This window comes from Schistocerca americana, chromosome 10, assembly GCF_021461395.2.
Source record: "Schistocerca americana isolate TAMUIC-IGC-003095 chromosome 10, iqSchAmer2.1, whole genome shotgun sequence".
Taxonomy (NCBI): domain Eukaryota; kingdom Metazoa; phylum Arthropoda; class Insecta; order Orthoptera; family Acrididae; genus Schistocerca; species Schistocerca americana.
Window position 1 is genome coordinate 63,488,113 of NC_060128.1, and position 17,030 is coordinate 63,505,142.

General features: G+C 39.6%; 1 protein-coding gene across 13 annotated transcripts in view; it reads right to left on the reverse strand.

Moving 5' to 3' along the window:
* LOC124552687 (poly(rC)-binding protein 3) overlaps positions 1-17,030 on the reverse strand; it is a 504,870-nt gene that overhangs the window by 50,859 nt on the left and 436,981 nt on the right. For 9 of the 13 annotated variants that reach the window (XM_047127010.1, XM_047127020.1, XM_047127019.1 and 6 more), the window contains 2 exons: positions 5,033-5,149; positions 3,050-3,328 (listed from right to left, as the gene is read on the reverse strand). In XM_047127010.1, coding sequence (XP_046982966.1) covers positions 3,050-3,328; positions 5,033-5,149 — 396 coding nt within the window. The remainder of the gene's footprint in view (positions 1-3,049; positions 3,329-5,032; positions 5,150-17,030) is intronic. The other 4 variants (XM_047127022.1, XM_047127021.1, XM_047127018.1 and 1 more) reach the window with 1 other exon arrangement.

Below are 17,030 nucleotides of genomic sequence, written 5' to 3' on the forward strand. Positions count from 1 at the left end.
CTCCACAAGATCTACAGACACTGGAACTCTCCCTTTGTCGGTCTGCCGAGTCCAAGGCAGAAAAACGGTTGGCGGTGTGCACTGGCAGCACAGATGTCGGCTGGGTGAGGGTATCATGTGGCTACACCGTTGAAGAGGATCTCTGAGTTGGCAAAGGAGAACATTTGCTTTTAATTTCTTGGAACCTTTGCGAGTGGCAGATGACAAGTCAGATGTTTGTGGACTGGAGGGACATAAAATGTATTCGTGGGAGTATTCCTTGTGTTCTTTCTGGACTGCTGGTTGTGTAGCAGGCAGCTTAGTCCTGCGAGGTGTAAGTTTGACGGCTTGTTGCACAGCTGGAGGAGGAGATGGGGGATGCTACAGTGACACTGGGCTATTTTACAGCTGCGGTACTGAATTTGAGGTTGCATGTCTGTGTGGCAGTGTCTTTCCTGGAGCGAGATGTAGTAAGAACAATACCGTAAGTGCTGGATGGTAAAACGCAGTTTTTTTAAGACTGGCCAACAACTTGCGAGCAACCAGGCAAGGCACTTTTTCCTTCAGCCGGATCTCCTCAACGGCCCGCTCATAGAGATACATGGGACAATCTTGGGAGGAGACTGCACTGTCATCATTGCAACTGATACAGCAAGAAGGAGGAGGAGGAGGAGGAGGAGGAGGAGGACAATCGCCCTCATGAGCATCGCCACCACATGTTACACATGTAGCCGGATATCTACAGAACATTTGTGTGTGATTGTAACGATGGCACTGGCAGCAGCGCATCTGGTTTGGTATGTACGGTCAGACTGTGATTCCTTAATAGCTTGCTTTGATCCGAGATGGAAGCACTACTATATCAAATGGCAGAAAAAGAGAGCGTGTGGGAGCCAAGGATGCATCAACTTTTTTCTCATCCAATGGACTGCAATGATGCCCTGATCAGAGGTACGTTTGGTTTTTGCCTTTGTCAGACCATCAAGCAGCCCAGTGTAAACAACACATGAAGAATTCAGTGTTTTATGGGCCTTGACACGAAATGGATAGCCGTGGATGAGAGAAGGTGCAAGCAGTTTCTGTGCTTGAGGATCAGTAGTAGTCTCCAAAAGCAAAGTGCCAGTACATAAATGAGAGCAGGATTTCACAGGGTTAGCAATTGAATCAACACCTCTCTGACAATAAATGGAATTAGCGTAGCAAAGGACAGGCAGTTCAGTATGTGAGACCACGAAAAACCGTGGTGCAGCCGGGAGAGTCTCTGAATCGTTCTGTTTACATTTTGTGGACGTAGACTGTGAAGATGATGGTTAGCTAATTGTGAGAAAATCCCCAGGGTTGCCAGGGTCTCCAATGATGTGTTCTTTCCCACTGGGGGCCTGCCTCAGAGGGGGTCTTATCTTCCTTAGGTGATTGTTCACACCTCAGGTCACACCTCCTGAACATCTGACACAGGGGCCAACCGGTGATTTGGGAAGATAACAGCTCAGGCAATCACCCCTCCATGGGCCTGGCCTGTAACGGGGGGAATGTGCAAACCCTACACTAGGAATTACGTCATTATCCAGTCACCTGTTATGTGGTCAGACGCATGGGCCATCACTCAGGAGTGAACCGGAAGGAATAAGAAAAAGAGAAACCACAAATACCGAAGTGGAGGAAGAATTGGAGAAGGGGACCAAAGAAAGGAAAAAAAGAACAAAAAACAATGGAGAGAATGCTCTGATGTCAGGCTACTGAAAATGCAAAGACACGTTCCCCAAGGGAGTGGAAAAAGAATAGCAAGAGGACAGACATGCAGCACAGAAGGGAAAAGATGCTGGTAAGGCTGGGGACCTGTGGTAGCCAAGCACGAACCTGACAGAGTGGCAAGCTCCCTGGTGGAGTTGCGGAGGGGGGTTCTCGGGTGAGGGAGGGGTAGTCGCTTAGTAATATAGATGTGGATGACCTCAGTTTTCATTATTTAGAGTCAATTGCCACTCTTAGCACCAAACAAATATAGTGTCTAAATCATTTTGCAACTGCATTTTATCTTCTAATGCCTGCTCAGATTGTCTGTTACACCATTTATATACATTAGCTACAGCAGAAGGCCTGTGACACTACACTTTCTTGAAGAACACCAGATAGTATTGTCAATTACTACAAACTTTGACCTTTCTGACAGAAATTCTTGAATACAGTCACCCAGCTGAGATATACTTTATGCACCTCGCATGTAGGGACTAGGAGAAAGAAATTGTGTTTATAAACTTCCCAAGCTCAACAATGCCTGTGTTTCTGATCAAACTGCAAATCCTTAATGTCAATACCCACTGCATCTTTGGAAGATACTATGAATTTGCTTGAATTATTGTTTTTGTGCATTGCTACTGTAATGGAGTATTCTTAGCTACTGTTTAGCAAAAGAAGTTTTATGTGGAAGGTGCCTATGATTTTTAGCACAATTACCGTTTTTCTCATTTCTCCCCTCAACACATATTTTTTTACGAAGTGCAGGCCAACACCAAATGCAAGGGGCACGAGATTAAAAAGGTGTTTGTTTCACTCTTGCAGTATTCTCTTACCAATAGTAGTATCTTTCTTTTACTTTAACACCTGCTGTTCTTGGCAGACTGCATACCTGTGAACATTTTCTACTCATTGTTACTCTCAATATTCGCTGTCAGCTACACAAAGCTAGCAAACTTAATTGCTCAGTGAGTGAACCATCAGCTTTGAGTCTCCTAACTTGTTTCAAAAATGATCGCCACAGGAAGCATGCCTCTCATATATATATATATATATATATATATATATATATATATATATATATATATATATATATATAAAAGAGAGAGAGAGAGAGAGAGAGAGAGAGAGAGAGAGAGAGAAGAAAGAAATAAAAGTAACACTTTCAGGTGTCATGGCCTACTGACAATGTGGGAGTGATACGAAAGTAGACACCCTCCTCCTGAAAGACACAGACAGGTCACAATAAATACGCCAGTTTCCCGTCACTAAAAATCTGTGATTTACTGTGGAACAGATGTTTCCATTATAGAAACTACAGAAAAAAATTTAAACTAACCTCAAGCATGACGCAGCAAATGTGGTAGATGCACTGAGTGACAGCTTCGCTGGTACCCGTGATGGTGACAGCACGTTCCGTCGAGTTTGGCAGCATCTCCGATGCTACCTGGATGGATGCTCCCGTGACTTCTCGTATCTCCTTGATCTTTGAGCCACCCTTTCCAATGAGGGATCCACACTGCGAGGCGGGAACGATGAGCCGCAGGGTAATCGGAGGTCGGGGGATGCCCGAACCGCCCCCTCCTCCACCCTGCATCTCCTGGAACTTGTAACACCACTGGGGGTTCAAAGACCAACATGTGTGTTATTAGATAGTGTTCCAACTGTGGACAAGCAGCATTCAGAGTTTGTTGTGGTTTGTCAAAGCAATATGCTGGAAGGGTGTGCGAACAGCAACTGCATATGACAACAGGATAGTGACAAGATTCTGCACTACTAGGACAACTTTTTCCCTGGTTCCTGAAGCTATGGACACAGTCTGTGCAGTAAGTACACTTACAACAATTTAAGCTGGCCGCGTATTCTGTTAACCCTGTGCAACCTTGTTGCAGTCTATATGGCATACTTTTACAATTTTACATCACTGTAATATATCTGTTTTATTTGTACACACACTACAACAAAGCCCAACACCAGTTTACAGAAAGTATTTTCCAAATACAGAGTAGAAACAAAACTAAGAACTTCCAAGTTCCAAGAATTACAAAAATTAAAGACAAAATGCAAGTAGTAAAGGCAGTGCGAATCCAATTAGAAAAAATGTGATATGTTGTTGGTTCATTATTTAGAGCCTTTTGCTAAAAGATGATAGCAAAGAAAGTCCGTTTTAAAGCTGTGACACAGGAAGAATACAACAACACTTATCTGAAGAACAAATTAAAGACCGATCAAGAAATATGAAGGGTTATCCCGAAGGTGTGTTCCATAGCCACAGAACCAAGAGCATACATATAAAAAAATAAATTACTGAGGAAGAAAGAAGGGGAGTTGAAAATTATACAAACACAACAAACCAAAAAAATAACTAAAAATACTTTTTTCTGATATCCCAGTTGAATATCATTTCTGAGGTCATGCTATCTACAAACTGAACTCTATAAAATCATCATGCAGCTACAGACCAACTTTAAATATGAAGAAACATACATGGGGCACATAAGTTTAATTAAAATGAAACTGATAAAAAATACGTGCAAGTGCATTTCACAGTAAATCTCCCAAAGCAGCCAAAGGCAAGAAAAAAAGATATTTAACAGGGATATCAAGTTCTTTCCACTTGTAAAATCTAATTACAATAACTGTTTCCCTTGCAGTAATTTCTGGTTTACCTTACACAGAGACGATGAAATTTATGGTCTTTAAACAAAGCTAAATGTTGGCATTGGCATGAAAGTTACACTGCAGAATCCAATGTAAATAATCCAAGCTATCCAACAGTAAAGAAGAATACAAACAGTAACACTAATGAGGGAACAAATTTACCAATACAAACTCACATTAAGACAGAAAACAGTTCTCTCCAAGATCATGCATTGTAAAAGTATGTAATAGCAGCAAGGGTGTAGCTGATGCATGCACATTCAATTAAGAGGCACAAATTATGAATGCAGTATCTGTAGTTGAAGCAACACTATCTAATCTATTTTATTTCTTGAAGAAGAGAAAGACCTTCCATTACATTCTAAGGAAATAACTTAATGCTAGTTAATTTTTAACATCTTTCATACACATCCACCAGAAATATTTCAGAAAATATATCTGTGCTGTAATTATTATAAATACATGGAAATACTTCAAACAGTGTGCAGAATATGTAAGAAAAGACATCTATGTCAAATTTACATTACCAACTCATTTTAGTTCAAAAATGTTTTTGTGTGTTTCACAATGATGATGTTCATTAAACTAGCTCAAAATTATAAGATGAAGATTGCACAGATCTGACTACCCACAGCACTGTATGTGTAAGATCTCTACTTACCTCTTCAAACTTCTTGCAGATAAGGGTGAAAGCTTTAAAAATTGCATTTGTCGGTCCAGTGACAGTGACAATTCGTTCGGGACAAGAGCCATCAGATATGTTGATCTTTGCACCAGACTACAAAAAGAAAAAGAAGCACTTCACTTTAACTATTCAATTATGCACATGAAAATGGATGGCCTTTATTAACATGGTATCATACCAAATAAGTCTTGAGCACCTTTTACACCTGGTATGTTGTTCAAGATTGCTAGACACTACATAAAAATTTGTAACCAAAAAGTTTAAAAATTCACATCACACAAAGGAAACCACTATTATTAAAAAACAACACTCCACCCGAACAGGCCTCGAAGACCCGACAGGACCAACTCGGCCCAGAGGCACTACCGGATGTGGATAGAGAGGAGCCAGTGGTCGGCACACCACTATCCCGGCCGTACGGCAGTTTACAAGACCGGAACAATAAAAAACACGTACGTATAGCTACTACCACGTGGACCGTATGCACTAGAGATATTAAGGGCAACTTAATTGGCAGCAACTGGTTTGGCCACAAAGGTTACGGTTTCAAATATTCACGTGGGAAAACTAGCCTTTTGCCAAATGCAACAAAATGTTTTCACTCTTCTTACTACTGCCTATGTACACAACGGGTCAATTGCTTCGGTGATGAAAGGTTTAAAATCCAGTGCACTGTATCCCTCCGCCCTCCTCACAACTAGACCAAATAAGTAGAGGATGTGAAACAACTCATCAGATTTTATTTTGATTTACGCAGATACCTGACAAAGTGAATAAAATTTCATACAAAGTTTAATGAACTGCTCAATATACTGTTAAATTTTTGTCTCTATAACCTACAACTCCAAAACATTCTCTGTAGTATTACAACGACCACCCGCAACAGGAACCAAGCCAAAATATCCTCCCTCGCTACTTCAGAGCACTAAATAACTCCTGTCCTTGTTATGTATACACCTGTTATCTCACTACAATAAGTACCCTCCCTCAGAACTGGCTCGTCATAACATCTCGCTTTTCTTTTGCACCTTTTACTGTCACCACTGTTGTCTTCGTCCTAACAGTGTACTAGACCATCAGTTCTCACTCCATAACATATTAGATAAATTATCATTTCAAATAATTTTAATTGTATATTATTTCATTAGTATGTATCACATTAAAATCATCACTCTTTATGCACCTGAAATGTATGTGTAAAATCTTGGCCTGATCTGAGAGGTCTGACACCCTCATCTAATCATGTTAAATAATAAGTTCATTGCGGCTTCACTGGGACATTTCACTACTACTCAACAACAGCTGCCATCTATAGAACAGCTGCGGCAGTGTCTGCCCAAAGTGTAAAACAGAGAACTTTTGAGTCCAGTTATGCACTGAAATTACTATTATACTAAAGCAGGCAGTTCCGTAGGGGAGATATGATGCAGCCTTACCTGTCAAAACTAGCACTCTATACAATGAATTTATTAAGTTAGTGAGTAGCTGCGTATGTTATACATGGCCTACGTGTGGAGAAATTTCATTAGAGGGATTTGTGTTGTCATAACAGTAACAAATGCAAACAAATCAACTACTTTTTAATTTGCAAATCACTGCAGCAAATCACAATCACAAGAGAAAGCAGAAACTACCAAATGTAATTAGATGAGGCCAACATATAGTGTGGGTTTTATCATCAAACACAGCTACACCGCCGGCCGGGGTGGCCGAGCGGTTCTAGGCGCTTCAGTTCGGAACCGTGCGACTGCTATGGTCGCAGGTTCGAATCCTGCCTCGGGCATGGATGTGTGTGATGTCCTTAGGTTAGTTAGGTTTAAGTAGTTCTAAGTTCTAGGGGACTGATGACCTGAGAAGTTAAGTCCCATAGTGCTCAGAGCCATTTGAACAGCTACACCTTCATCTCTTAGTTCTTCTTCGTCTTCTGCTGCTGCTTATCCATTAATGGATGTTGGCAACCACATGCTGCATCTTTCTTCTGTGAACCGCAGTATGCAATAGCTGGTCTACACTTCGTAGTCCTGTCCACTGCTTTATATTGGACAACCAGGATGATGATCTTCACCCTTTTCTTCTTTTTCCTTCAATCTTCCCTTCTATTTTTAACTGTAGAAGCATACATTTGGTGTCCCGTATCAATTGTCCTATGTCCGTCCTACAGAGCTGTATAGAAGCATGGACCAGATGTAGCATTTTACAAATCAGACTAATGTTTAGGTCTACGTCTGTGCTTGTAAGAATATTCTTAAATTTTATGAAGGTGTTTCGGGCATTCTCTATGCGACATTTTATTTCAGAGTCTGTTCACCAGTCTTCACAAAGCCACATTCCGAATATTTAGTCTCGTTGACTCTTTGTATTACAGACTCTCGAAATCGTAGATTTGCATGTTTTAAATGAGTCAGACTCTCTTGTGACAATCATAAAATTAGTCTTTTTGAAGTTAATATTCAGACCTAGAGTACTGCTGTAATCTCCTACTATGTTGACAAGTTGTTGAAGGTCATCTAAATTATCAGCTATCAATACTGTGTCATCAGCACAGCAAATGTTGTCTATACACACTCCATTAACCTTTATGCCTTTTCTACATCAAGTGCCTCCTGAAAAATACTCTCAGAGTGCAAGTTAAATAACAGGGGTGCAGTATGCATCCTTGTCGGCCTCCTCTACATATACTGACCAAATCTGTAACCTCATTATCAAATTTAACCTGCACTCTCCGATTCCAATATAAATTCTCTATGCAGCAGATATCTTTCTCATCTTATGAATTCTCTTGAGAACTTCCACAAGTTTATGAGGTTGCACTCTATCGAATGCTTTTTCGTGGTCAATGAAACAGAGGCGTACATTTTTACCCTGATCGTAGCAGTTTTGTACTAGAACTTTTAGTGTGACTATTGCTTCTCTTGTACCTAAACCTTTCCTAAATCCAAACTGTCTCACTAATTAATTTCTCACATTTTTCGTCTAGTCTCTGATCGATGATTCTCGGAAATATTTTCAGAGAATGGCTCATAAGACTAATGAGTGTGATCTTCAGATCATCTCGTATTCCTTTTCTGTGGTAAGGGAATGAAAGTTGATAATAGTCATTCAGCAGGGTAATAACCAGTGTCGTAAATTTTGTTAAACAGTTTGTTTAAGACTTTGATACCTTCTTCATCAAGGAGTTTAATAAGTTCGAATAGAATTTCATCAGGCCGTGTGGCTATTACTAACACAAAAACCTTGGTACACAAATTGTTACATTTTCAGTTCCTTCTAGAAGTTTCTATTCATTTCCTTCAATTAAATTTTCCCACACCTCTTTGCGACACCTACCTCCAATTCCTTGTAACATGAACCGTATCCCTGTGGAAGACCAGTATGCAAAAGCTGATCTATACATCAATCCAGGACATACTATTCAAGTCACATCACAGGCATACCCTACCCTATCTGAGGCAGGCTACCAGTGCGTGTGGTTGGGTCATACTGACCTTACTAAACTTACACTCTGTCTTTTATACGCAAAGGACCTCACCTCGTCGAATACACCGATTGCCATAAGATCACTGAAATTAAGCAACACCTGGCATGGCCAGTATCTGCGAAACCACCACAGGTGTTGCGAATTTTCCCATTGCCTTTCCAGCAAAGGGAAGGAGGGGTGGTTGTGCAAAGTTCATGATCTCCAGACTTTGCACCAATTCCCTAGGTTAAACTGCAAATCTTTCCACACTACACCATGAAGTGAGTGCGGGTGACAACGGTGGTGATGATGTTTAACTGTCCTTCGGATGGGGACATTAAGCTCGGCAGCCACCTTGGTGCTACTTAACAGGAGTAGGGTATGTGCCAGCAACAGGTATCAACACCCCCCCTTCTCTCTCTCTCTCTCTCTCTCTCTCTCTCTCTCTCTCTCTCTCTCTCTCTCCCCCCCCCCCCCCCCCACACACACATTCTGTTGCGTCTAGACAAACTTTTCCGCAGACAAAGGGGGCTGGAGCTCTACGACATGAGCAGAATAAACCCTAACAGGTGAATGCCAATTGCTGCTGTTTATGTGGTCAATTGGGTGCGCAAATGATCAGCGTTATAATTCTTTGTGAAATCCATAGATTCAGATTACCACAGTGGAAATAAACAACTAAGAGGAATAAGAGGTAAGAAAGATTACAAATTAACTTCTCGGCGTATCCAAGAAAATGACATTCTGACAGAAAATTTTTGCCAGATCGCTACATTAGTAAGGGCCAGTTGTAGCAGCCACTAAGTTCTATTCTTGGAATAGTGTGGAAAACATGTCGTACATTTGTCAGAACAAGGAAGGAGAGAAAATGGGATCACCATACAAATTATATGAAAGAATATGATGATTCCTAATGTTTATATAAATTTCATACTACTACTTCCCAATCTCTCACTTGAGAAACTGGAGTGTACAAATGGAATGTGAAACTGTTTCCTAAGACAAAACTTTTTGCTTGTTGTAGGCCTGATAGGCATTTGATATTGGTACTTCATGAATTATATTCTACTGTGTTATAAAAATGACCATTTGTGCCAGTCTTGCTAATTTGCCACGTGTTACAATTGCTGCAATATTAGAAAGGCCTATTTCGTTTTATCTAGCAGAAAGCGAAAAAACTGATGTAATCAAGTCGAGAAACCACACCAGTCTTGGCTACTGTTTATATTAACAGCTTTTTCAGTATTGGACAACGACACTGATTTTTCTTGTAGCAAAAAGTTTGACGAACTTTGATGAGATGATAAGATTCTTTCGCAGAAGGGTAAGCACGTCGTGTAAAGCTGTAGCAAGATTAAAGAGGAAAAAATGCTGGGACCTAAGGTCTGAAGAAATGTGTACCGCCTTGTTTGTGTCTTTCCTTCACTGGTTTCATGTTTCCTATGTTAAATTTTAGGTCACACAAAAGAGAAAGTTATTAGCTAATAGGCAATGAAGAGTGCAAATTTTATCAGGAGTTCTTATTCTCCTTGTTACAAATAATCAGAGGATGTCAAATTGGCTGCCTGAGAGCATAAGAGGCACCACAGGATATTTACTTTCCACTGTCCTGAATATAGGTTTAATGTCTTCCCATACAAAATATACATCTTTGAATTCCAGATCAAAATACAGTGGCGTGTGATAGAAGAATGCTGTGTGAAGAGGTCTGATGCTACAGTTTGGCACACTTAAGACCAAATAACATGTCTTACCTTTCTCTGAACATGTATGTTTTATATATCAAACTCTTCAGAAAGATGTGAGCTACAAAATGAAAATATTTTTGAAAACTTTATTTCCTAAAATTTTTGACACCCCATCCCAAACACTTGAGGGGGAGGCACCACTATCAATATTTTGCCACAGTTCGGAAATACCTTAGATCCGGGGCTGCATACGACTTTACTTTTACAACCTTTCATGCTGTCACCAAACAGCTATTTACCTGAATATCAAATTGTGGCAAACAGATAAGTAAACCACATAGCATCCGAGCATATTTTCTTGAGCACAATGCTCTCAGCTTCAGTATACGAATCTGTAACGCCTCCTCCCCACTCACCAACAGTCCCCACCATTTCACACTAGTTTGATACCTTTATCCTTAAATCTACAACCACTAAGTTTTGTGCAGTCTGTTCTATTGCCTACCCCTCCCAGACTGCACCACATAATTTATCATATACCATTTGCAACCTCCCCAGTCTGCACCTAAGACAAGCTCACCAGATGAAAATGCCTATCCTGTTCCTTCGGGGTGACCCCAACACCGAGCCCTAAGACTACTACATCCAGCTTCCTTCATGTTCCTCAAACCTACCCCAGTTGACGATTTCTTATTGCAGCTAAGTTGTGCTGGGACAATGCAGCTTTGTGCATATGACAATGTAGCAAATAATGAATAGTAGCGAAATCTTCAAACTGGAATTAATTTTAGAGGGGTGGGGACGATTGTAATGATGTACAATTAAAAACGATGTCTAAGAGAGCTATCTGCCCGAAATAGTACCGAACATTTATTTCTTGAGCACTTTGACATACTCTATCGCAATTTCTTAAATTGTGTTTAGAAGCGCCCCATTTTACGGCAATACTCGGCCGCAACAACATTGCCTTTAACTGGGCTGCAACAGACAAAAAAATTTGCCATATAACTGATGTAGGCTGTCGCAGGTAGTTGCCAACATACTGGTGAGTGATTGCTGGTGTTTTCCACTAAGTGTGGTATTTCATACTACTCTCACCAACAGTCCTGTAGTCACGTGTCTGAGTGAAAACAATATTGTTTTGCTTTTGTTTGAAAATTTGCATGCCACACACTTTGTAGTTGTTTGTTATTGAAGTTTGTTGTCTACAGCAATGTAGAAGCAAGAAAATACAATTTTTATAAATGTGATTCATCTATGAGCAGAGCTATAGAAGTCTAAATCAATGTATACAAAGATCACAATACGAAAAACAACTGGCAAGCTGTTGCCAATGATCTCAGAATCAAGCTAAAAACAACTCAAATCTTCAAAGTCATGCCAGACGTGAGATAAAAACCTTGCACAGGAAGAGTGGAAGTGTAGGCAGCTCTTCATTGACAGGGTGTGCAATTGATGCTTCAGGTTTCATACTATATTGACTCACACAAGAAACAGGAATTTATAGTTTCAAAAGTGTGTACTGGACAACGAAAATAAAATTAGGATACAAATTTTACTCTTATTTGAAACCTCCCTTAATAAAGTCTTTCAGAACTATCAAAGCACTGCATACTTTTGGTACCGTAAGGCTTATTGGTGATTAATGAAGGCCAGAGTGGTACATTAAACTTCTGTACAAATCACCAGTAGCTAAACCCCACAGGGTAACGGATAATTGGGTTTTAAGTAGTACATACTGGTTTTAGCAATTCTTGGGCGAACTGCTTCTACAAAATATTTGAAACCTTAAAATTTTGCAACAGGTATGTAAGGACTATGGTATGAAGATTAGCATCTCCAAAACGAAAGTAATGTCAGTGGGAAAGAAATATAAACAGATTGAGTGCCAAATAGGAGGAGAGCAGGTGGACGGTTTCAAGTACTTAGGATGCATATTCTCACAGGATGGCAACATAGTGAAAGAACTGGAAGCGAGGTGTAGCAAAGCTAATGCAGTGAGCGCTCAGCTACGATCTACTCTCTTCTGCAAGAAGGAAGTCAGTACCAAGACTAAGTTATCTGTGCACCGTTCAATCTTTCGACCAACTTTGTTGTATGGGAGCGAAAGCTGGGTGGATTCAGGTTACCTTATCAATAAGGCTGAGGTTACGGATATGAAAGTAGCTAGGATGATTGCAGGTACTAGTAGATGGGAACAATGGCAGGAGGGTGTCCACAATGAGGAAATCAAAGAAAAACTGGGAATGAACTCTATAGATGTAGCAGTCAGGGCGAACAGGCTTAGATGGTGGGGTCATGTTACACGCATGGGAGAAGCAAGGTTACCCAAGAGACTCATGGGTTCAGCAGTAGAGGGTAGGAGGAGTCGGGGCAGACCGAGGAGAAGGTACCTGGATTCGGTTAAGAATGATTTTGAAGTAATCGGTTTAACATCAGAAGAGGCACCAATGTTAGCACTGAATAGGGGATCGTGGAGGAACTGTATAAGGGGGGCTATGCTCCAGACTGAATGCTGAAAGGCATAATCAGTCTTAAATGATGATGATGATGATGATGATGATGTATGTAACAACATCAGCTTACTAGTTAAATTTTCTGAAACATTCCACTTACTTTAAAACAGAAAACACTTGTGAAGCAAAATTTCTCATTCTTGCTCTATTCCTTATGTGACGCAAAAGTAATACAGCTACACTCATTCCCACTATCTTCCATTTGTCCACTTTGTGGCCCCCCTGAAACACTTCTGGCATAGATATTTAGTGCTGCAAACACTTCCAGGCAACAGAGGCCAGCAATGTTGCAGTAAATGTGGCTTCAATTTGTGTGGCAACATGTTGGCAGACAATATTGTAGACAATGAACAAGTTTTACGGCCTGTGTAACCAGAGTTTTATGCGTATTAATAAGTGATTACATGTCGGTAAGACGTGTGTGCATCTGTGCACTCACACTTAAATTATATTAAAATGAAGCGGCAGAGGTCACTGTAGTAATAGAGCTGCTACAATTGCAAGTCATATTTTTTATTTCTAAAGCACATGAATACTTAGGTTAGTAAGTGCTATGTAAAAATAAATTGCAAAATTTATAAAATGCAATTACTCTCAGTGGTATTCCTACCAGGTTATTAATATGACAATGTTACTTTCTTTCAGAGTTGGAATATACTAATTCCTAAATTAGTGACCATGGGGAATGAACAGGTTGTTTTAATTTCACCTGACCCCAAAAAAACCACAAGCTATTTTTAAAAAGCCATTTCTAAATTCCAAAAATGCAACTAAATTTAATTAACATACAAAATGTTACATAGCCTTCGACTAATTAGAAAGAGCCATCATATTTATTGAAGCCAACTATTTACTGTTCCAAGGATTTATTAACATTGTTTAAAATTTTCTTGCAATTTAAGAAACAGTTAAACAACATTTGACTTCCAGAGAAGAACTTTATGTAGAATCATTATGACTAAGTACAAATTAGTCCTCCTTGGAATCATGCAGAAATTCCTAGATCTTAAATAATTTTTCGGCTCTGTTCTGCTGTGTCCTAAACTACAAGTATTTCTTAATTTTGGCTTACAAGCCCCTCAGTGCAGAAGATTCTTTCAATGGATGCAGTGGTGGCAGAGTGTGAAATGAAGCTTTTCACAAACTTAATAAATCTTCCTTTTCTTTTGCTGTTTTCACCTACATTACTTTCCACTATCTGTTTGCCTGTAGCTGTAACAATTCCATTAGAAAACACAGCGGCTGGAAAATAACCAGAATCAGTAATCCTAAACGCATTATGCTTGCAAAGGTACATGCATCACTATGTGCCATTTTCTGCTTGTGTCTGTGTATGTGCGGATGGATCTGTTGTGTGTGCATGCGCGCGCACGAGCGCGAGTGTATACCTGTCCTTTTTCCCCCTAAGGCAAGTCCTTCCGCTCCCGGGATTGGAATGACTCCTTACCCTCTCCCTTAAAACCCACTTCCTTTCGTCTTTCCTTCTCCTTCCCTCTTTCCTGATGAGGCAACAGTTTGTTGCGAAAGCTTGAATTTTCGTTTTCTGAATGCAAAGAACACCAAGCCAGTCAACATTTGTCAAAAGATTTACACAGAAAATGCAATAAGTGATTCAATGGTAAGGAGATGGGTCCATTTGTTCAATGGAGGACACCACCAAAAACAAACCAATGAGAGCTGTACTGGCAACGTCATGTACTTCTTAAAGCATTGTGCCAGCCAGTCCTCAGTGAGCAGTGGTTCACATGCCAATCTAATCAAAAGAGGGACAGACCGAAGTTGCACAACCCTAGAAAACTTTAGAAAGTGTTGAGAGGACTGCCTCTTGTTCCTCTGGATTCAATAATGGGGTAAACTGTAGTTGCTCAGCAAATTAACGAAGGATCAGTGTTACGAATTTGCAAGAAGATTTTAGCAGAAGAGGAATGGGGCAAGTCCTCTGTATTGGTGACACCAGAAAGAGGTACCTCAAGGAGATGGTCCCAAAACTCTAATCATTACAGGAATATGCAATTTGCCATGAAATATACACACATTATTCAAGAAAAAAGCTCAGAAAGTTACATGCTACCTTAGTAGCAGCAGATACGATACACACTGGTAAACTGTCCTTGCTACGAGTCGTGTCAAGGTTATGGTTAATACACTGTATCATTTGATTATACAAGGTAAGGCACTCAAAGGCAATGAAAAAACAAAAAAAGACATCGTTTGCTGGCTAGAGGAATGTAAGTTACAGTTTAACAGTACTCGACAAGGGCAAAATTACTAAGAACTTGTGTTGTAACACAAGTCGAAAAATCCAATTTGTCTTGGGGGTGAAATACTAAAAATTATGGGCATTAAGTGCATTGAATGCCTCCTTACCATTGCTATTTTAATGCAATAAAACTCATTTGGAGTGAGGTTAAATGTTTTACTGCGACAGAAAAAAATTTACACTGACTAAAAGGAAATGCCTTTTGAATCGGCAAATGAAAAAGTGACAAGAAGACTTGTAAAAGGTAGTGGAATGTGTGAAACTAGTGTTACAGGAAGCACAGAACAATGAAGGTGTGTTACAACAGTATGTCTAAGACTTGATAATACAGTGACTTTGAGCAGTGACACCAATAGTTCAAGTGACCGACTCTGAATTAAGCAGTTTTCTTATTGTCCGATTAGTGCATACTTTAATGAACATCTCACTTTCACTGAATTTTTGCATTTGTGAATTTATTTTATCATTTTCTCTTTCCTTTAGTGAGACTAAGGAATATAGTTCAACCAGCTCCCATCATCTCCTTATGGTAAGTTAAACTGAATGTTAGATATAATTAATTTTGTGTAGACACCAAGATGTTATTTCATGTGTGTAATAGTTTATGATACGTGCAATGATAAGAAGGAAACTTCTTCCAGAGCAAAAATTACTGTTTCAATAACCAACGTAATACTGAGCCTTATTAAAAATCAAGAAGAGATTTCTGACTTGCTTAGAGATACCACTGAGACTGATACTATACATAAATTTCAGAATTTTTATGTTGTGTGTGTGTGTGTGTGTGTGTGTGTGTGTGTGTGTGTGTGTGTCTGTGTGTGTGTGTGTGTGTGTCTGTCTTTAAACTCCGTGCTTTTAACAAGTTGAATAGTGAGAACTGCATAAAAATGCCCTCTCCAGAAGCATATACACAGGAAAACAACAATACAAAAATTATAAAAGAATTTGTTGCCAAGCAAGCAATTTTGGTAAGCAACAAGCAACATAAAGTACTGTTGGAAGATCAATAGTTTTCGAAACACGACATGATTAATTTGAAGCTGTTTACAAACAGGAAAATTTAATCTGTTACAAAAAATTAATGTAACTCTTGTCCTAATTAAAATTATTTTGACATGCTCTAAGACAGTAGAGAGATCTATATTGTAAGTGAATCTGAGATTTTGGAGGTGGTGTAATGGGGATGTTTTTCAGGGTTAGGACATGGTCTCCTTATTGTGCTGAAGAAAAATGCTGCATGCAGAAGGCTATGAACACACACTTTACATCACTGTGTACTACATAGAGCAGAGGAACATTTTAGAGAATACTGTATCACCATGATTAAACATCATCTCGAAGCAACATTTGTGAGGCAAAGGTCAGTGGACACCAACATTCCTGAAAGAACCTGAGCAGCCCAGAGTACTAAGCTGAACCCAATGGAATACCTTTGGGAAGAGTTAGAATGTCAACTCTGCTCCAGACCCAGTGTCCAATGTCACTAGCTCAGCTCTTAAGGAAGAATGGGCTGCCATTCCTCCACAGACATTCAAATAACTCATTGAAAGTGTCCTCAGCATAGTCCAAACCATCAAGAAGGCAAATGGTGTACACCTTACATTACTGTACAGATATTACAATCAGATAGTGTATGCAAACACACACAAAAATAAGTAAATATAAAAGGCCAATTTCTGTGTCGCATCACTCAATGGTGAGACAACAATGATTACAGTAATGTCAAAGTAAAAATGTAAATAAATAGAAGATAGGTGACCAATCCAGTTACTGGGGCAATGTTTACTTTGGGTCTGTACAAAGAAGGAACAGATACACTGAAACAAAGTCTTAGAATTCACACACGTTAGTTAATTATTAAAGTGTTAAACATTCTGTTTATAACGTGTGGATCTGGTACAAATAATAAATGTAACTCGTGTGTGTGTGTGTGTGTGTGTGTGTGTGTGTGTCTGTGTGTGTGTGTGTGTGTGTGTGTGTGTGTGTTGTTTTTTTTTTTTTATGCAAACAGAATTCAGAGGTTCGAGCATGTTTATCTTACATACACACATCA